We start from the raw sequence: 20,932 nt of genomic DNA on the forward strand, positions 1-20,932 counted from the left end.
TGCACAGCCCCTCACCATTGGGGAACTGCAGCCATGAGAGCTAAGGGACTCCGGACTGGGGCTGTGAACCTTGAGGCAGCAGTGCCTGGGGAGCCCACATGTCACGGGTTGCTGCTGCTTTCAACCTGCCTTGGGCTGCCACAGATTGCATTTCCTAGGCTCCGTTTTGCCCTGCCCCTCCTCTCTGTCCCTGCCCTGTGCCCAGAGCAGTCTAGACTGTGTGTTCAGGCACACCCCTGGGGAGGCACTGCAAAGGTCCGGGTGAGGGAGCATCTGAGTGTCTGTGGGGGCAATGGGAGGGGGTTGAAAGGGAAATAAGGCCACTGCTGTTGGCCCTTCTTGATGCTGTGCTGTGCCAGGGGCAGCTGCCGGGGCCTCTGCACTGTCGCCAGGAGTGCTCATCCCCTGTACTTCTCCCCAGCCAGGGCTCCCTGCCTACTGGCCATGGCCCTGCCTCTGGCCAGACTTAATTTCTGCTCCCCTTCATTTGCCCAACAGTGCTCTTCAGAGCTCCTGGGGCTGCGCCTCACCTGGGCCAGAGCTGTCCACAGACAGAGTGAGCATTTCCAGGCAAGGCTGGTGAAGGTTGCACGGCAGGGCATGGAGAGCAGGGGAGCAAGAGCCTTTCTGGATGAGAAGAGGAGCCCATGGAGGGGAGTGAAGGCTAGCTGAGAGACCCCTCCAGGTTGGCTGGGTGCTGGTGTCCACTTCTCTGGATGCTTTGGGTGCTGGGCAGAGCTTACAGCAGGCACAAGAGCTCTCCCAGCCCCAGCCTGCTGGCAGTGAGGCATGGCATGCCAGCATGGACCCATGGTGATGAGGGAGCCCTGGGGCTGAGCCCAGGACAAGCCCTGATCCAGCACCGCTGGGCTCAAACCAGGGCCAGCGTTGATCTGAGCTGGAAGCAGTGCACCCTGAGCAATACTGAGAGATAATGTGGGCAGTCAGCCCCCACTCGGCCCCAGACTCAGCCCCAGACACTCAGGAAGACAAAGACCCAAACACTGTCCAAAGGAGCCTTCCTGGGGTGAGTGCAGCATGGACTGGGCTGAGCTGAGAAATGGGGCAGTGCTGGGCCTGCAGGAGGGAGGCAGGGCTTGTGCCCAGCAGGGCAAGGGAGCACCAGGCAGGCTGGTGGGGGATGGATGCTGGACGAGTGAACAGTGGCAGTGGGGGAGGAGTATGTAGAGCTGCCAGAAGGAGAGGGAGGGCTCAGCTGTGCAATCCTGGGGTGAATGTGCAATGGCCTGTGGCAGGACACTTGCACTGCAAGTGCCAGAAGAGACAAGCTGCCTGCTAGCAACAGCAGCCAGACTCCAGCCAGGCTTCTTGGGAGAAGAGGGGAGGCACAAATGCTGTGTGTGGTCAGGAGCATCACAGCAAACCCAGGGAAGCAGAGGACTAAGGGGAGGCAGAGACTGCACAGCCTGGGGCACTGAGCACCCGCCAGAGACCTCTATATAGTGAGGTGAGCGGGGCGGGTGAGGGTGGGAGGGAGCTCGCTGCCAGGGATGCTGAGAGGTACAACAAGGACGCTGCACATCAGACAGGGGAGCCCCAGCCGCACTGCAGCACAGCACAGGACCGTCAGGGAGAGGTCAGCTTCCAGGCATGACAGGAAAGCACCCTGCCAAGTTCCCGCCAGGCTTGGGGGTATCCAGGAGGTTAGTGTGGTAGCTCTAGCCCAACTCCACGCGCAGGATGGGGCAGCAAGGAGAAAGCCGCCAATCTGCACTTGGAGCCAGAAGCAGCATGGGGTTGAGGGGACAGACAACACAGGGATAGAGACGGACGTGGCTTCACTTTTCCATCTAGAATTACAGCCAGGGCAGCAGCCGAGAGATAGCCCTGGAGGCATGAGGCCTCTGGGGCCCAGCTCCCTGCCACAGGGAGCCCGGACTTGTCTGCTCCCCCAGACTGCTGGCATGGACACCGGACATGGCTGAAAGCTGACTGACGCACTTAAGAAGACAAACCAAACCAACCCTCTCCCACAGCAGGAAAGAGCAGTGTCAGCAATGCCGGGAGGGGCATGCTGGCACTGCTGGACAGATGGATGGACAGATGGATGGATGGAAGTGTGGATGGACAGGAGGCTTTTAGAAACGGCGGATTTCCAGAAGCGTTTGGTCAGCACCTAGAACTGGGGCCAGGTTCCCAAAAAGCCCAGCGGGCTGGCTACTGCAGTCGGAGCTGCCAGGACTGAAGCGCTCACACGGATGTGTCCCTGTTGACCTGTGAGGGGCAGTGCAGCCCCCAGATCCACAAAAAATCCCGAGACTGGGAGGAGCTGTAAACATCGGCATGGACTGAGAAATAATCCCACCGCAGCAAGAGATTAGAGAGCTCATAATAATAGCCCTGAATAATACATAGCCCTGCTCCCTGGGCAAAACACATTAACTAATTAAATGCAGGCAGGAGCAGCGGCAGAGCAGCTTGGCAAAGGCGGCACGTACGGCACTGGAGAACCGCAGGAGCTCTGACAGCTACAGGAAGAGTCCAGGATGGGGCAGCACTGGGCTGCAGCGGGCGCAGGCCTCGGCCCCCGCAGAGCCTCGGCCCTTCTTTGCCGTCAGGCCACAGAAGCAAGGGGCCAAGTGAAGAGATCTTAAAGAGCAGCTGAAATCCTCTGGAGCTAGGAGGAGCTGGGGATGCCTTCTCCAAGTGCTCAGGCATCTCTGTGGGGAAGGGTGCTCTGTTCTGCTCTGCTCCCCCTGGGAGCCGAGCTCCACGGACCATCTGACCCTCCCAGAACAAACCTGCCCAGTTGGGCTGGTGGATGCCTTTCCCAGGGAGGGGCAGGTGTGGGGGTCAGCCTGCATGTCCCCCGGCACACGGACAGCAAGGAAGGGAGTGCATCAGTGCTCCTGCTGGGGAAGGAACCTCTGGCAGGGAGGCAGAGCCACATGTAGGGACCTTGGAAAACCAGCCTGGACAAGACCTTGGTGCTGTGCTGCCCCTGGGGAGGATCCTGCTCCCTGCAAGGCCTGGATGCCTAGAGCAGCCCCTAGCCACACTGCCTGCTGGCACACGTGGGGGGGGGGGTCACACAATCCACATGGAGCCACTTCTCCAGGAGGTGGATCACACACGTTTCGCGGCTCCTCATGCACAGGCATGGCGGGGGCGGGGGCGGCTGCTCCGGGCAGGGGCGCATGCCTGGGGCTGGCTCCCTACACGTGGCAGGTTGCTGCGAGGCCCCATGTAACCAGCACGGTGCCGGGAAGCGGTGCCCGCCTGGGGGCAGCTGGCAGCAGGCTCTGGCTGTGCTGGCGGGGCCCAGGGCTTACCGTTCACGTCCAGGTTGTACTTAGCTATGACACTGCCCATGGAGCTGGTGGCCGTGCAGACGTAGGTGCCGCTGTCGCTCTTGTTGAGGAACGGAAACACTAGGACGCTCTCCGAGTTCATCTGCAGGGGGGTGTCACTGCCCTCCTTCTCCCACAGGAACTCCTGCGGCCTGGGGGGACAGGGCTTGTCAGGCCGGGGCAGAGGGGGAGCTGCCATCCAGGGGAGCATGGAGGGGGCAGCTGAGACTGCCTGTTCGAGGGCCGAGCCTCAGGCCAGCTGGGCTCCTGGGGCAGCAGCTCTGCTCCAAGACGGCCCCTTGTGGGCTGGGGCACAGGACTCTCCAGCTGCCTGTGCTGCCCTGCCCTGGTGCCGGAGACGGCCTGGCCGCTCTTCCACAGGGCGTAGGGGCGGTCCTGGTGGGGAGGGACGGGGGACAGGAGTTTCCGGGGGAGCAGGCAAGGCCGACATCCTTACACAGGGTTGCCCTGCCCCTCACACTGCAGGCGCAGCTTCTCGCCCTCCCGGGGGTACTGGGGGTTTGGCTCGATCTTGGCTGTCGGCTTATCTGGAAACAGAGAGAAATGGGGATGAACCTCAGGCCTGGGTAGGCTCAGCATCACCCCCTGCCCTCTATCAGCCACACGCACCCCTCCACTGCCAGACCCATTCCCCCACCAGAGCTCCTGCCCTTCCCTGTTGCCCCACATGCCCCTCAGCCCCCAAGCACCCCCATAAATCAGCTACCTGCCCCCCCACACCTGCAGCTTACACCCCCTGCCCCCTCTGGTATACAGCAGGGACGTCCCTCCCATCACCATGCACACATGTTGTGTCCCAGCCTGCATGACATCGCTGCCCCCTCCTGCCCTGCCATGCCATACCCGTCCCCCACACCCACAGCCGCAGCATGATGACAGCCTTCCTCTGCCTGCACCTGCACCTGCACCTGCACAGTGTCACAGGGACACCCCCCCCCCCCCAGTCCTAGCAGGCCCCTGCCAGCCTTTGCAGTGTGCACTGTAGGTGTGTGCATGAGGGAGTGCACTGCAGCACACTGCACTCATATTGGGCGGGTGGCTTGTTGCGGGGGGGTGTACTAGGTAGCCTCGGGTGGGCAGGCTGGTTTGGGGGTGCAGGGAATCCAGGACAGTGCATGCTTGCATGCACACATCAGGGAAGCTGCTAGCCCCAGGCTGCATGTGTACTTTGCTTGGGTGGCGGTGGCAGGGGTGGGGGTGTCTGCTTGCAGCCCTCCACTACCCGAGCCCAGCACGGCCCTGGCTGTATCTCAGGCCACCCCCCGCACGTACAGTAGACCTGGAGTTTCTGGGTGACGGATCTCTCCGTGTTCTGCAGGGACTCATGATCCACCGTGCAGGTCACCTCCATGTCGTTGTCCTCCTTGGTGACGTGGAACTCCACGCGGCTGGTCACTGTGAATGTCTTCCCGTTGGAGTCCTCCATCACATCAGTGCCCTCGTCTGGGGGAGGAGAGGCTGTGGTTAGCTCCTGTATCCCCGCAGGCAGGGTTGGGACGCTGTGAAGGTACAGCCTGCCCCAGCTGTGTCCTGTTCCCTGCAGTGGGCTCTGTGCATAGGGCTCATTCAGGTCACAGGTGCTGGGATCCTGTGCCAGCTCCCTGCTCACTCCTTCCCTCCCTCACTCACAGCCTGGGCTGCCTGTGCCCACCTTGCAGAGATCATGCTGCAGCTCTATGCCCTGCCAGTCTCCCCAGGGCTCGAGTGGCACCTCCCTGCTCTGCCCTCCCCTGAGCCCTGCCGTGCTGCTGGCCATGCCGTCTTGGCTGTCAAGTTGCAGGCTCTGTCCTAGGGAAGCATCTTCCCTATGGTGACACTCACCAGGAGCTGCCAGTGAGGATCCTGGAGGCTCTGGTTGCAGTGCAGAGCACAAGTCAGGCCAGGGAGGGAAGCCAGGATCTCCCCCAGCATGGCTGGTCCCTGTGCTCTCCCCAGGCAAGACATGGTGCTCTGCACCTTGCAAACTGGGGCCAGCACCTACCCTTCAGGTCCTTGATCCCCTTCTTCCATCGGAGCTTGGCCGCTGGCTTGCTGCCCGAGGACCTGCACGTCAACCGTGCCATCTCCTCCTCCCGGATGGGCATCTCGTAGCCGGAGATCTGGGGCTTCTGGGGGATTCCTAGCAGGAAGAGCATGACAGACTGAGCAGCCTCATCCGTCTGCCAGTGGGACAGGGATGGATGCTGAGACACAGGCACGAGGCACCGGTCCATGCAGGGACACGGACCCAGCAGGGTGGACGTGAAAAGACCAAGGTGCCCAGTGGGGCAGGGATGTGCACAGCCTGGCTGAAGGGCTCTGCCCAGTGACGTGGACTCCCAGCATGGCACAGGCTGGGAGAGGCAGGCCCTGCTCCAGCTGGGCTGGGAGGAAGGTGGGGAGCCCTGGGCCAGCTGCCAAGCTCCCAGCTTTCCTGTGTAACAGTGTGCACCCCTCCACTCCCATGGCAGAGTCCATGCTGACCCAGGGCACTGGAAGGCTGGGCTGGGGCAGCGTGTGATGCTGCTGGACTGCGGTCATGCTAGGGCAGCAGCGCCAGCTCACCCAGCACGGTGACAAGGGCCTTGGCAGTCCGCACAGGCATGGTGAAGATGGAGCAGGTGTACTCGCCCTCGTCGGACAGCACCACGTTGCTGATGCTGATGGTCAGCTCGTTGGGTGTGGACCGCTCGAGCTGGATCCGGTTGTCCCGCAGGGCTGTGGGAGAGAGCCAGGGACCAGTGAGAGCAGCTGATGGGGGTGGGAGGGCACATGAGGGTGCGGGAGCCCTGGGTCCCACCCAACCAGCAGCAATACTCCCCACTCTTTGGCTCTACTCCCTCGACCTCCCCCCTTCCAGCACTGCCCTCCACCCCATCCCCCAGGATTTGCTCCCTACTGGGGTACCAGTCCTGCACCCTCAGCCTGCTCCCTGCCCCGCATCTGTGCCCTCTCCCTGTGTGCCATTCCCCTGCCCCACACTCTTGAGCTTGCTCCCTCAGCACCCCCTACCCCACCCCCCAGGCCTTCTCCCAAGGGGATTGCAGCTGGAGCCCTAGAGCTGGTACCTCGCTTCTCCCCGAAGTAGAGGGTCTGCTGGGCAGGGTTGGACCACTGCAGCGAGGAGTCATCCGGGTCCTCCACCAGGCACTTGAGCATCACGGTGCCGCCTGCCACCACCGTCTCGTCTGACGTCGTGGGCTGGCTCTCTGCCACACAGAGGGGTAGGAGGGGGGTCAGCACAGGTGGCCTCACCTGCTCCACAGCCCTGCAACCCACTGGCAGCCCCACACCTCCTTCTTGCCAGCCCCGTTCCACCACTTCTCTAGCCCCTGGCACTCCAGCACTCCCAGCCCTGCCCTGCCCAGGCCCACATGGGGCTGAAGGCAGAGGCAGGAAGCATGTCTGTATGATCTGCAATGCAGCAGGGCCTTGGGAAGTGCACTCCAACAGCCACATCTCCCCACAGTCATAGCCCTGAGTTCCTATCTACCTCTGCCCACTTGCCAGCCAAGGGCTGCCCCACATCCCCCCCCAGTGCAGAGCTCCTCGCTGGCTGCAGGCAGGCCTGCTCCCACCCGTTGCACAAAGAGCCCATTCTGCCCGGCCTGTGTCGCTCCCACCCGCTTGCAGCCAACGAGCTGGAATGTGCCCTGGTGGGAATGTGCCTCTCGGCCAAGGCGTGCACCATGCACCGTCAGCACTGGCAGGCTCGTAGCATGGGACAGGCCAGCACAGCCAGGGCACCCTGCATGGAAGAGAGCAAGACTGGGCTGGCTGGGAAGCTCAGCATGGTCGACATCCTTCACTGGGAAGAGACTGCACCCAAACCATGCAGCAAGGAGTCCAGCAGCTACAGGTGCTGCATGGGGGCAGGTCTCCATTACCTCGCCCAGAGTAGCACATGTGAGTGGCACATGTGTAAAGGCATGGGTGCATCTGTGTGTGCAACTGTGCACATTTGCACACATACAAGGCCACGTGTCTGTACTAGTCCCACTGGATGCAGGCCACAGGTGTGCATGCAGGCAGGGTGGTGGGCATGTGTGCGGGCAGCATGTGTGCCTAGGAGGGGCAGCATACCAGGCTCTGGGTCAGAACCACAACCAGATAACAGGCCAGAGCTGCCCGCTGCTGACCTGTTGCACCCCACAGACTCAGGGAGCCGTGGGTAGTGCTGGTTTGGCAGAGATGCAGACCCTGGGGAGCAGCCAGGCCTAGGTGCTGTCATGGCAGAGTCTCCCAACCTCCCGGCCACATGGTCACAGCTGCCATTCACACAGCCCCGGGGGAGCAAACACCATGAGCACTTGCAGTGCTGGTGATTTGCTGGCCCCTGCCAAGTGCCACCTCCCATGCCCTGCAACCTGCCCTGCCCGCCTTGGCCAGCAGAAGCCAGACAGGGCACCCACAGCTCTGCAGTGCCGCTCCCCTCTCCCTGCCCTGGGGCACATGATGGGGAGCCTGAGTGAGCCCCCTTCCCCAAAACAAGGCAGGCTGCAGCCCATGAGCTGGCTCATGGCCAGCCCAGGCCTGTGGACGTGACCCAAGGGAGCCCATTCTCCTGGCCTGGGAACAGGTATTGCCCCCAGCCTGGTGGTGCTCAGGACAACCTCTGGAAGAGCAGCGGGAGGGGCCAGGGCCTGAGCCCAAGCATTAAGGCCAGGCGGAGGGGAGCCTGTGCCCACCACCTAGTCTTGGAGGGGCTGAGACAGGCTGGATCTGCTGGGCACTGGCTGGGTCCAACTCCCAAGGTGGCCAGGTGAGTGAGGCCCTAAGGACAGGGCAGTGCCAGAGGACAGGATGGGGTAGGGATCCTGCAGGTTTGGCCACAGGACATGGAAACATGGTGCTCCCTGCTTACCAGTGCTGCTCCCTCCTACATGGGCTTGAGGGGTCTGGGGAGGGGCCAGGCAGCACAACAGCACCGGGTAGCCAGGGTGGCAGCCCCAGCCCCAGCAGAGCCCCAAGCCCCTCCATGGGGATGCCACTTTGCACAGTCCCCACTGCATCCCGAGCCCTCCCTCCAAGCCTCAGTGCCAAGGCCATGGTCAGCCTCACCCCCAGCCACTGCCTGTGCCTCCCGCTGACCGCAGCTGCTGACAGTCTCCCACTGCCACCACCCTCACACACCACTACCATGGCCACAGCCGGTGGCACACACACAGCCTCTTCTGCTGCCACAGCTGCCACTCCCATGGCAAGTCACTCCCCCAGTCACAGCCACCCCTGCTCAAGGGCCACTGCCCACACCCCGAAACCTATAGCAGCCACAGCCACGGCTCCTGCCATGGTCACAGCTGTGGGCAGCTTCACCCCTGAGGCAGCTGCCTCCGCCAAGGCTCACCAGCCCCATCGCCATGGCCAGCTAGCCTCACACACACCACCACAGCCACGGCTCTCTGGGGAGGTGATGGGGGACCATGTATGTGGTCTCTGGGGGAGGATGGTCTGGCTGAAGCAGTGTGAGGGAGGGGTGGGTGGGTGTGGGGCAAAGCACAGCAGGGGCAGTGCCACCATGCAGCTCCAGGGCCTGCTGCCCCCAGCACACAGCAGGATCTGGGCACAGTGCAGGGGCTCAGGGCTGTGTCTGTAGTGAAGGCCCATCACCGCCCGGAGCAGGGAGCCGCAGAGGCGGGGAAGGCAGAGCAGGGCAAAGCAGCCAGGTAGTCGCAGCCCCCAGCACTGCACCCCTTGGAGCCCACTACTGACCCCAACTCGCCCCAGCCCTTTGCCTTTTTTCCCCCAGCACCCGCCCCAGCCCTGCACCCCAAATGACCCATCAAGAGGCAAGAGCCAGGCACTGGGGAGTGAGGGACTGGTTGTGGAGGAAGGGCTTAGGTCGGGTCTCATCCAGCAGGCCAGGGCTAGATTTGCCCCACGGCAGATCCTGTCATTAGTGCGTGGCATTGGGCAACTCCCCAGGTGGCTCCACACCAGCGCTCCCATCAGTCTCCAGGATGGGGAAAGAAAGTCACCATAGCTTGCAGAGACTGCTGCCACATGCTGGACACCTGGAAAGCAGCTCAAGGGTTTTGCTGGTTGTTGTATGTGGCTAGGAGGGAACTGCCCCCCCCTTACATGCACCGGGGGATTTTTTTAAAGCCTTCCTCAGAGGCATTGGGTGTTGTCTGCAGCTGATGGTGGGGATGGGGACTGGGCTGTGCCAGGGCTCCTGCTGGGACTTAAACTTGGGGGTTCCCGGCTAGAGGGTCTTGCCCCTCTACTCAGGGTCAGGACCAATGCTGCATTTGGGGTCAAGAAGGAATTTTACCCCATGGTCAGACCGGTGCAGACTGTGGGGGTTTTTGCCTTCCTCTGTAGTGGACTTGTGGCCTCTACCTGATCCCTTGACTGTATACTAACAACATTTGATAAAAGCAGGACATTGACTGCTGTGGTCCCCTGCTTTGCCTGTGGCAGGGTCAGGTGTGATGCCCGCTGTTGTGTCAGGATTGACTGTGTAGTTTTGCTAAGAGGTTGGACAATGGAGTTGTCTGGGCTCGTTTGGACAGGGCTGATCCTGCCTCAGGCAGGGGACTGAGCCCTGGAGCTCCCTTCCAGCCCCACTGCTCTGGGATCCTATGAAATTGGCCCGGTGCAAGCGAAGAGGTTTCTTGGGAAAGGCGCCTGGTCATAACCCGCCCACCACATAACATGCCTCACACACAAGGGGCAGAAGTCCTCTTCACACTACACACACCCAGGTACACAATGTCCCTTGCACGCACTCCTACATACTCAGTGCACACACTCCAAACACCCCTTCCACCCCCTGGTGAAGAGCTCCTAGACAAACGTGTGATACACACATGCATACGAGTGCAAATGCACATGCCTGCCCAGCCTCCCCTGTATACAGGCTGCGTAGGGGCATGCAGCTGGCAGTACATGCCCACGGAAAGCATGTGACAGGACCCCCTCCCCCAAGCAGTGCTCTGCCTGTGGGGGCTGCAGGGACTTGAGCTCAGCAGACAGCAGCTGCAGCCTCTGACCCGCATGCTGTGGGGAGGGGATGGGAGGGAAAGGGGAAAGGCTCGAGCAGCTCCAAGCTAAGCCCCTGAGGCTGCACCTGCAGGTGGTTGGAGCAGGCACTGCTGGTGCTCGTATGGGGCAAATAGCCCACAGAAAGGTGCAGCCCGACCCCGGCTGGGATCTGCAGTGCTCTGAGCCAGCCCCAGCCCCAGCCCCTTTCTCACACTTGCTGCCAGGAAAGACCCTGGCCTCAGGTCCCCTCCTCACAGGCATCCATCTGGTCAGCTCCCTTAGCCAGTACATTGCCCCCAAACAGTTTGACCAGGTGACCCCCTCAGGCCTGGACTGCAGCCCATCCCCTGCACTGCAACCAAAGGCTTGATTGCACCCGCCTCGCTTAGACAGGACCCTTACACCCTCCTGTGGTGGGGAAAGGGCAGCGGATGGCAGGGGAATGTCAGGGAGCAGCTCCCTGTACCAGGCAGCTGCTCCTAGAAAGCTGAGCAAGGCATTGAGGCCAGGGGAAGCCAGGGAAGGCCCAGCAGCAGGGCATGGTGCACCAGCTGCTCCTAATGGCCCCCTACTCTCGTTGGACAAGCAGCCCCAACATATGGAGGTGGCAGAGCCAGGAGCTGCAAGCATCTTAGGGGCTTTGTTAGGAATGGACTGGGACATGGGGCAAGTGCAGTGTCAGCATCCAGCTTCCCCAGTGAGGGGGAGGGGAGCAGGGGCATGGTGTATCGCAGCAATGCCTGGGCATGGTGCCATGAACCCTACACTCCCACTGGGCTCGGTTGTGAAAGCTGCCCTGAGTAGCAGACCTTGCCCCGGGTGCCATGCACACCACTGAGTGCCAAAGGGAGTGGAGGGGCAGGCCTGGGCCAGGGGCCTTGGCATGACAGGGCCCCGGGAGACCCGGGGATAGTGACCCAAGAGGCTGCACCCTAGGCAGACAGGATGAAATCCCACTGTGGGAGGAGGGCATGGGCAGCCCCTTTGACAAGGCCTGCAGTCCCTGGACTGGGGAAGGCCTCTGCTGCCGTCCTGGGCTCTGGGAGCTGCACGCATCCAGAGAGACTCGCTGAGGAGGAATGATTCCAAGAGCAGCATTGGATAATTAGTGCTAAATAATAATTAAGGATGCACATGCACATGTACACAGGAACATGTGTGAGGCACCTGCCTCTTCCCTGCCACAGCTAGAGCTAAAGTCCCAAGGGCCAACCTGTACCAAGGCAGGAGTTTTGTGAATGCAACGGCTAGTCTCCGAGAATTGGCACTGAAGGGGTCTGAAGCGCACTCGCCAGTGTGTCTCCTGGATACAGCATGCCTGTACCTGTGCACCCCCGTGTGCATGCCTATCCCTTGTATGTGCATGGGCATGTCTTCCTGAGCACGAGGGTGTGATTCCATTTACACTGCTGAATGTGCACGTGTACAGGCATGTTCGCATGTTAACATGTGCAGATGTGTGCAGGTGCCACAAATTAGCCCAGCCCCTCTCCGAGTACCACTCTGATCCCTTTTCTCTGCCTGATCTGCTGCCCTGCCCAAGCTGCTGCTCTGCTTTCTGTTCCCTCCCTAAAGGCTGCCCATGCTCCCTGGGGCACCTGTACTGAAGGGTGCGGGTTGGGCTCGTCTCCAAGGCTTGCTAGAGCAGCGGGAAGGCTCTTCTTTCTGCTGCCCTTCCCTGGCCCTGGGACACCTGACACAGGGGATGCAGTGGGTGATGGAGGAGCCTGGGCCAAGGCTACAGAGGGCAAGGCCATGGTGGGAGGCACAGCAGGGGCAGGGGCAGGCAGAGGACTCTCTCCTCCCTTGGGATGCTCTCTGTTGCCTATGTCCTACCCTGGCTGCTCTGCATGAGGGACCCCGCTTCCCCCAGGCCCAGCCTTGCACCTCTGTTGCCATGCCCAGGGACATCTTGGGATCCTGGCTGGGACTCAGGAAGAACAGCAGAGTGGCGAGTACAGGAGGCCAGTGCGGTTTCACCTAGAGCCCTGCCCTGGGCACGCGCTCTCCTGAGTCCTTCAGGCCCCTACTCCTGGGCCCCCTGCCCTGGCAGCCCTCACCTTTGGCCCTGGTGCTCTGCCCCAAGCCTTTGGACTGCATGCCAGGTTACCTCACTTGCCCAGTCCCATCACTGGCAGGGACCAGGTCAGCAACACCTGCAGGGCAGGGACCTACCAGATGGATAGACGTCACTGCGTCCAGCGACAGCACTGGATCCCACTGGCCCCGGACACAACGCCCCTCTTCACAGACATGCTGCACACATCCAACCTGCGCACAGCGCCAGACACAATATCCCTACATACAGCTGTGCCATACACAGCCTCCGCACAGTGCTGCAGCAGCGTCCTATACCCAGTCATGCTACACCCAGTAGCACCTTCTGTACCACAGCCCTGCGCTTGATGACCCAGTGCCCTGCACACAGCAGTGCTACCTCCAGAAAGCCCCTTGTGCAGCTGGGCATCCTTTCCCTCGCAGCAACTGGCACAATGCAAGGCAGGTCTCTGCATGCTGCCCAGGCCTGTCTGTAAGGGCCACAGCACCAGTCCCTCCCACCCTGCACCCCCCACCGTCAGCCCTGAGCATGCAGAGAAGCCCGGGCAGCTTCCACCCATCCCCTGTCCTAGGCCCAACAGTGGTCACCTCAGATGCCACAACAGGAGGGCAGGGGAAGCAGATGTGGAGTTGCCTGCCCTGGAGGGGCCTTGTCCCATCTTCTGGGAGTTCATGGCCAGCTTGAACCCAGATGCTGATGCTCACATCTTCCAGCACATTTTAGCCTTTAATGCCTTAGCTCAGGATAGTCTTCAGATGCAGACCGAGACCCAATCCTCTGGGGTCTTGTTGAGTCCTTGGTCTCAATGGCTTTCTGCAGAGACAGTCCATGGTCAGAGGGAACACTTATGGGAACTCTTCCTGTGTCCCTGGATGTTCCCGGATCCTGTACCGTGAGATGAGCGGGGCACAAGCTCCGGATCTACCATATCCGCGCCATCTGTCAGACTGTGCAAAGCCTGCAGCCCCTGCCAGTGGTTACAGCCACTCAGCAGGCTTTCCACTACAAGGTTTGCTGCTGTAACACCCTGTTCTCGTGCTTGTAACTCAGTTGGATTTTAATTGTTTGGGCTGAAATTTCACACCTGGGTACCTACCTCCAGCTGAATTTTCTCCCTTTGTTTCTTCCTTTCTTTCCAATTTCAGCTCAAATAGCACTGTGGTTTCTTAGTGGGGGTTAGAGGAAAACACAACTGAGGAGCTCTGCCACAGGGGCTTGAAATTTGGCTCTGCCGTTGGGGATGTGCTGTCACCTCAGGGAAAATCTGCCTGTATCTGGCCCAATGATGAGCCTCCAGAAGACCTCTGCCACCTTGGCATTGGGCAGCTCTGCTTTGGGATAGCTCCACCTGTACTGAGCATGCCCCCTCTCTGCCCAGCACCCGCGAGCTGTCTAGACAAGGCTGGGAATGACCCATACTGAGCTGGTTGCAGAGGGGAGCAGGGCTTCCCAGCAATCGCTTCTCCTGCCTCCTTGCAGCTGCTGTGGAGCCAGCTAGTGGGGGTGGCAAGAAGCAGGACGAAGGTCTATAGCCACTAGATAACGCTCCACTCCAAAAAATGCACCCCAGGGTGAAGTGGGGGTGTCGCTCCCCTCAAGGGGCTGGTTCACATGGATGGTAACAGCCCATGTTGCTGCTGCCAGCGAGGCTCCCAGACCAAATGGAGTCTCAGGGTCCCAGTGCTGCCCACTGGGGATCAACGTGGCCCCTCTTGGTGGCATTGCCTCATTTCTCATTTGACATCCATGCTGCCAGATGGCCACATGGGAATTTCTGCACCAGGTCCAAGAGCTGTGGTGGAGTGAGAGCAGGTCTGTTAGGAAAGCGTCCAACCTCCAGCGGCGGGTGGGGAATGCACCAGACCCCTCAGGGGGTTGTTTCCATTGCTGCTGTGAACCGTCCTTGTCTAACACTTGCTGTTCAGTTCCTGCCTTATTTCTACCCTGAATCTGCCCAGCTTCTGCTGTCTGCCACTGGATCTTCACTTATTGGACCAAACAGCTCCTAGCATCACAAAGCAGTGGGGCTGGAAGGGGCCTGCAGAGATCACATCTAGTCCAACCCCTGCCTGCGGCAGGACCAGCCCTGTCCGTACCATCCTAAACACATCCGCTGTCTAGCTGCTTAATTCAACTACTGTCAACCCTAACACAACACAGGACATCACACTTGAATCTGTTATAGGTAAAGCAGGGGGACCACAGTAGCCAACGTCCTGCTGCTATGAAAGGTTGTTAATATAATCTGATCAAGTGATCCCAGGTAGAGGCCATGCCTCCCGCTACAGAGGAAGGCAACCCTCCCTCCCAATCTAGTCCACACCTTCTGACCAGGGGGTAAAATACCTTCCTGAGCCCAAATCAGGTGTCAGTCTGACCCTGAGCACAGGACAAGACCCTCTAGCTGGAAGCTCTGGCTTGGGTCCCAGCAGGGACATTGGCACAGCCCAATCACAACCCAGAGCCTTGGAAGCTCATCTATATCCTTTGTTCCTTGTTGCAGAGCAGGGTGTCAAATATACAGCCCACGGAGAGATGCCACCTGGCTCACAGGGCTCCTGGGGCTGGAAATTCAGGGGCAGGGGCAGACCTACCACCCAAATCCAGGGCACAGAGCCCTGTTAAAGATGTGCATTGGCAGTGACAGCTGCACTAAGCCCTGTGGCTCCCTGAGGCTGCTTGTCCTGCCACTGGAGGTGGGTCTGGATCCTGCCCAGGGGGCCCAGTGAGCTTGACCCCCCTGCCCGAGAACATCTGGCTGCACGGAAAGGCGTCTTTATGCTCATGCCGGGTTTACCAACCATCTTGATCGCTCCGTATCAGAGCCCTGCCCCCTCCCTCATTTACCACTCGCTGTAAACTCCATCTGAGAAGGCTTTATGTTTCCTTTCAGGTCGCCGATAAAACCTGCAACGATTACAGAACCCACAATGAATCTCTGCAGGACCCTGTTAGAAACACGCCCACTCTATCATGAGTCTCTGTTCATAATTAAGTTTGAGACCTGCCAGGTAGCCAGTGATTAATCCATTTAATGGAAGCTATAATGATATCCTATCCGTTTAGATGCTTAAATCAGATACTGCGTGGAACCCAGTCAAATGCCTGGCAGGGTCTAAATCCTCAGACTCCTGCTAAGGGGATGATCCCCGTGTCAGAGCACACATGGCATCCACCGGAATCAGCCCCTTCCATCAACACCATGGCCTCTGGCAAGCCAAACTGGCAGTGGTGGGTGTGGGGGGTGACTCTCCCAGGTTAGGAGTGACAGTTGTGCAGGGGGGTGATCCCCCCACCCCATTAGGGGTAAAAGTTGTGTCAAGATGAGTGAGCTCTCTGGGGAGAGGGGCTAGGACTGTGCCAGTGTACGCAGGATCCCCAGGGGCAGTTGTGAGGGATGTGTCAGTGTGTGATGCCACCTGGGAGACGTGTGTGGGTTTTGTCAGAGTGTGTCATCACCCTGGCTTAGGTGTGAGGCCTGTGTCAGGGTGGCAGCCCTGACTTCGGTACAAGGCAGGTGCCAGCACAATGCCAGGAGAGGTGCGAGGGCTGTGTCCGTGTGTGAGGTGCCTCATCTGGGGGACAGGGGGGGTGTTACCCTGGAGGGGAGGGCTGTGTCAGTGTGAGTTTTGTTTCATTCTCCGGTGCGGGTTGTGTTCTGCGCACTGTGCTTGAGCGTGGTCCCAGCTGGAGGTGTGGTGGGTTGCGAGCACCACGGCGGTGCACGAGTCCCTGGGGCTGGCACTACAGCAGCCAGCTGAGGGTGGGGTGTGCTTTGTGTTCACACCTGGCATCGCTGTCCCTGGCTAGTCGACCACTGGGCGGCCTGGCCAGGAATCTGCCTGGTGCCCAGCAAAGCAGGGCTGATGTTTCTGAGGCCACAGGACCTAGCAGAGGACTGAAGAAGAGAGCAGTGATGGTGAGGAAGAAAGCAAGGATGGTGAAGAAGAAAGCAGATTGAGCAACAACGAGGACAGCGTCGATGATGGAGACAACAGCGACAGTGAAATGGATTAAACGCTAAAGAGTAGAGACTAAGGAAAACAATAGGTAGAGGCTCCCAAACTCTCTTATCGTGCACCCCATCCAAAACTGCCAACTGCCCCTGTACTGGTACCCTCATATGTTTGATATTTTAACTCCTTAAATGCCAATTTTTATTATAATGAAAATTCAATCCAACATTACACCATTTCTCCTGTGTACCCCCAGAGATGTTTTGCATACTCCCAAGGGTACGCGTACCACGGTTTAGGAACCCCTGGAATAGAGGAACGGGGAAACTGAAAGTGAAGGGAATGAGGACAGGTGCACACATGCAGGAGCACGGGTATGAGCTTTGTAACGGGTGTGTGGGAGCGTGCATCATAACAGGTGTGTGATTCTGTAACTGTGTGTGTGTTTTGAAGACTGGTAGGTTTGTAGTGTATATATCTACATATTTTTGCAAAAAGCTCCTGTGGCTTTTAGCTCAGGCATAAGGGAAAAGATGGACTGCCCCAGCCCTGGGGAGCAGAGCCATCGCGTGGACAGCCGGACTAGTACCCACAGCTTCTAAGTCTGCTGGGAGCCTCATCCAAAACACGGCCCTAAACATCCTCACCTCTTTCCCGCCTGCTCCCACGCAACCAGCTCCTGAAACAGCACCTGCAAATATCCGACTTCCACTGCCACTGCCAGCTCTTGCCCTGCTCCCACAAAGCCCCAACAACCCTCAGACCCATGCAGTGCTCCCCCAACAGCCGAGCCACTGCACAGCCCCTGCCCTCATGATGGGGCAGGGTGCAGACCCCCTCCACTAGCTGGGGAGTGGGGACCAACCGCTGGAGCTTGGGGAAAAGGAGGGTGACCCCAGAGCCCCATCTGGTAACAGGGCCTGGGGCCACAGGAGGAGCTGAGTGGGGCACTGGTGCCCGTGGCCTGCCCTGCAGCCTGGCCAGCTCTGCCTCCCAGGCTTTGCGCCCAGGCCTTGGCCTCTCAGTTTGCTTTGGCGCCCTGGCTCCTGCTGCCCCCTGCTCCTCACGTGGCTGCGCAGCTCTCAGAAGAGCGGCCGAGCAGTTCCCCGTGGCGGCGGTGCCCGGAGGAAGCCGCCCTCAATTAGAGGTTCAAAGCGCGCTGTGCTGAGATGCTGCTGGCAGGGAGGCTGTCCCCCGCCCACACCAGCCCGGCGCCGCGGCTGAGTCACCGGCTCCTGCGCAGGCCCCAGAAGAAGCAGCTCTCAGAAGTTCGCGTGCTGGATTGATCAGGCTGGACCCCAATGAGCCATTCAGCCAGCAAGCTCCATGCTGGGCCGCCTCCCCCACACCACAGCGCTGCCCCTGCCATGCCTGCCCCCCAGCTCAGCAACTGCCCTGGCTGATGCCGGGCACCCCTGGAGGCCGTGCCAGCTCCGACCCCAGCCCCAGCACTGGGGACAGGAGCCCTGGCTCTCAGCACCCCAACAGCTCCTTGCAGCGCTGCCTTCCCAGCTCAGCCTGGCTCCTGGGAACGGGGCAACGCCAGGCGTGGTGTGCAGTATGGGAGAACCATGGGAGATGGCCTCCTTGGAGGGTGGGAGCTGGGCTGCACAGCTGAGCGTGCCGCCTTGCAGGGGAGAGTTTGGGGAATTCTTTGTACTACCAAAGGGTCGCGTGAGGCTGGGGTAGGGCAGGGGGTGGGATGGGGCACCAGGGAGACTGGGCAGGGTGCAAGTGGGAGCTGGGGGGCAATTGTGGGGGAGGCAGGGCCATGGGTGGACTGGGGTACCGGTGGGTGGGAGCTGGGGTCAGGGCAGGGCTGTGGATGGGGTGGGATGGGATACCCTGGGGTGGGGGCAGGGCTGCAGGAGGCTTAAGAAGCTGGGAGACAGTCAAGTGAAGACCCTCCCCTGCTCCCCCATCCGCAGGGCCTGGGCTAGACTTGCCCCCTCCAATCTCCCTTCATTTCCTTGTACTACAGGTCCCAGGGGGAGGGCCTTGGTTCCCCTAAGCCTTGCCTGTTCAGACTTAGCAGGGATCCTGGCTCAGCCATGCTCTGGGCTCAGCACGCCCTGACTGGGGAGGGCCTGATGGAGAGGCTGGGCTAGGTCTGGAAGGGACATGGGGGAGAGACAGCATATGGCACATGCCAGCCAGATGATGAGGGGGACCATGGAAGGGCCCCTCTGCCTCACTCGCAGGCTGCTCCCACTCCACCACTGCAAGAGCCAGGGCTGGGCACAGCTGGAGCTGGTGGGAGGTCTGGGCCTGTGGACGGAGGGGGTCTGGCCTGGCCTTGCCACAGACTCTGGGTGCTGGGGGAACCACAGCGCAGACCACATCCCACCCTGGAGCTGCTCTGTCTCACGGACATTGCCTATGGAGATGGGGGCCTGGGACCCACATGCCTGTGCTGGACGCAGGCTGGAGGCAAGCCTGGGATTGGGGGCAGCCAAGGCTATGAGGTGCAGAAATGGGATGGATGAAGCTGCCGGGAGGTCAATTGGAACTGGCACCTGTTCCCAGGGCTGCAGCCCCCGCCCCCCGAGAGCCCCTTCCTTTCTGCCACACTCACCCAGGGAGTGAGCTCCCAGCCTGGATCTCCCAGTCAGCACCAGTCCTGAGGTCCTCGAGTGCTAGCTGGGGTCCTGCTGGGGTGCCCTGGCAGCACTGCGGGGTGACTGCTGGCTCTGGAGAGCATGGGCTCGTGCTGTGGGCAGCAGGCCATGGGCCGAGGCTGTCACAGCTCTATTCCTCTGATGGCAGGCATCTCTAATCAGCACAGCGCGGGCACTGCCACCCTCCCCCCCTGACCTAAATATGAGCCGGTCTCTGCACTCACACGGCCGGCAGCTTTAAATAACAGATGGGCATGGTGGGGATGCGGTGCCAGGGCCAGCCTCATTTAATTAAAAGCCACTGCGGCTGTAACCTGCTGGCCCTTGACAGAATAAGGGCGCACAACCACCCAGGGACAGTGCAGCCCCATCCTGGGGAACCAGCACATCGTGCTGTGCCCGCTGGACTCTGCAGGAGGGCAGGGATGAGCTGTGTGGCAGCCAGCACAACAGTCCCTGCCAAGCAAGTAGATAGTAATGCCCCGGCCAGGCGAGCATGGTTGAGACCCTGGGGCTGGCTAAGACCCCCCCATCCAGAGCCACCCATGGCAGGGAGCCTGGCTGGAGAGCTGTCCCCTTCCTCCTCCACATCCCAGGCCCCTCGGAGCAGGCTCAGCTCCTGCCCTTGCATTGCCCCCAGTCAAGCTGTCTGGGCTGTGTGTCAGCTCTGCGGCCCTCCATCAATCACCTCCACTCATTGCTGCTGCTCCTCTTTGACCTCCCTCCAGTGCACTGCCATGGCAGCAAGGCCTGAAGGGCTAAGGCCTGCCAACACATGTAGGGGTCACCCCAGAGCCGTGGCAGACAGCTGAGCTTGTATTATGTTTGCATGGGCCCCAAGAGAGGCAGGATGTGCGAAAGCAGCATGACTGGAGCATGGGCGCAGGGAAGAGAACTCTGTTGCTCAGCACGGGGAGGGAGGAAGCCCCTCAGCCTGGCACACACCCAGGGAAGCCACGGCTTCCCCATCCTAGTGCAGTGAAGCCACAGGATCACCCCTGGCCCAGAGCCAAGGCAGCGGGGGCACTCCCAGGGACTGTGCTTTGCTCGGAGGCACGCCTGGCTCATGTTGCTCTTGGATCATCCAGCTTTGCTACTGCAAATGCCAACCCAGTGGACATGGACACCTGGTGCTGGTATCCAACAGGAATCACAGAGCCAGTGCTCCCACCCTCTGCTCTGTGCCCACACTGTGACAGCATCCTGAGGCTCAGGCTCTGCCCTTGGAAAGCCTGTGTCTGTCCATTGGCTTTGCTGGGCATGGAGCCTGGTTAGCATGCTCTACGCCTGGGGAGACCAACCGCAGCACTCCGCTGTGGTACTGACAGGCTTGGGTACAGATCAAGACAAAGAGCAGTGACTAATGGGACCCTGTACCCAGCTTGGGAATTCAGGTCTAGCTTTATCTACGTTCCTCGCCAAGCACTTGCCCCAGCTGCTGTGAAGTCTTGCAGTGTGCAGCAAAGACATACTCCACCCAACAAGAGGCTGTATTTCAAATGCAATCACACCCCTCCCTTCCACAAACACTTCCCATACCAGAGCCATGCCCAGAGAAGGCTGCCAGGGCTGGGAAGTCAAGGATTTAGATGCCAGAAGCACCATAAATCGAGGCAGCCACAGAAGCTGAACTCTGCCATGAGCACATGCAGCTCCAGCTCAGACCAGGGGGAACTTGGTCCTGCGGCACTGATGGCTGTGCTGAGGTCTCTATAGCTGCTTGGGGCCAGAGGAGGCTGCTGTCCCCCAGCAGCTGGTCGCCAGCATGCATGTCACAGGGTGTACACCTGCACGGGCAGCTCTGCTGCACAGGCCCCAGCCGAGCCTGGAGTCTCCCAGCTGAGCAGTGTGGGTAAGAGGCTGAGCCAGGACCTGCTAGCAGGAAGGCTGTTTGTGGGACCCCTCAGAGGGGCAACAATCCTTGCTGCGTAACAACCAATGGAGAGAAAAGGCAAGCCTAAAAATTGGTGTCCACCTGGCCTGAGGCTGGGGCACCTCCAC

General features: G+C 60.4%; 1 protein-coding gene across 4 annotated transcripts in view; it reads right to left on the reverse strand.

The window, feature by feature from the left end:
- Window positions 1-20,932, reverse strand: part of CADM3 (cell adhesion molecule 3) — a 45,819-nt gene that overhangs the window by 4,462 nt on the left and 20,425 nt on the right. For all 4 annotated transcript variants that reach the window (XM_059718981.1, XM_059718983.1, XM_059718984.1 and 1 more), the window contains exons 2-7: window positions 6,380-6,520; window positions 5,877-6,029; window positions 5,314-5,451; window positions 4,605-4,775; window positions 3,769-3,859; window positions 3,294-3,463 (exon numbers count right to left, since the gene is read on the reverse strand). In XM_059718981.1, the coding sequence (XP_059574964.1) occupies window positions 3,294-3,463; window positions 3,769-3,859; window positions 4,605-4,775; window positions 5,314-5,451; window positions 5,877-6,029; window positions 6,380-6,520 (864 nt within the window). The remainder of the gene's footprint in view (window positions 1-3,293; window positions 3,464-3,768; window positions 3,860-4,604; window positions 4,776-5,313; window positions 5,452-5,876; window positions 6,030-6,379; window positions 6,521-20,932) is intronic.

The sequence above is a fragment of the Alligator mississippiensis genome, chromosome 15 (genome assembly GCF_030867095.1).
Source record: "Alligator mississippiensis isolate rAllMis1 chromosome 15, rAllMis1, whole genome shotgun sequence".
NCBI classification, from domain to species: Eukaryota; Metazoa; Chordata; order Crocodylia; family Alligatoridae; genus Alligator; species Alligator mississippiensis.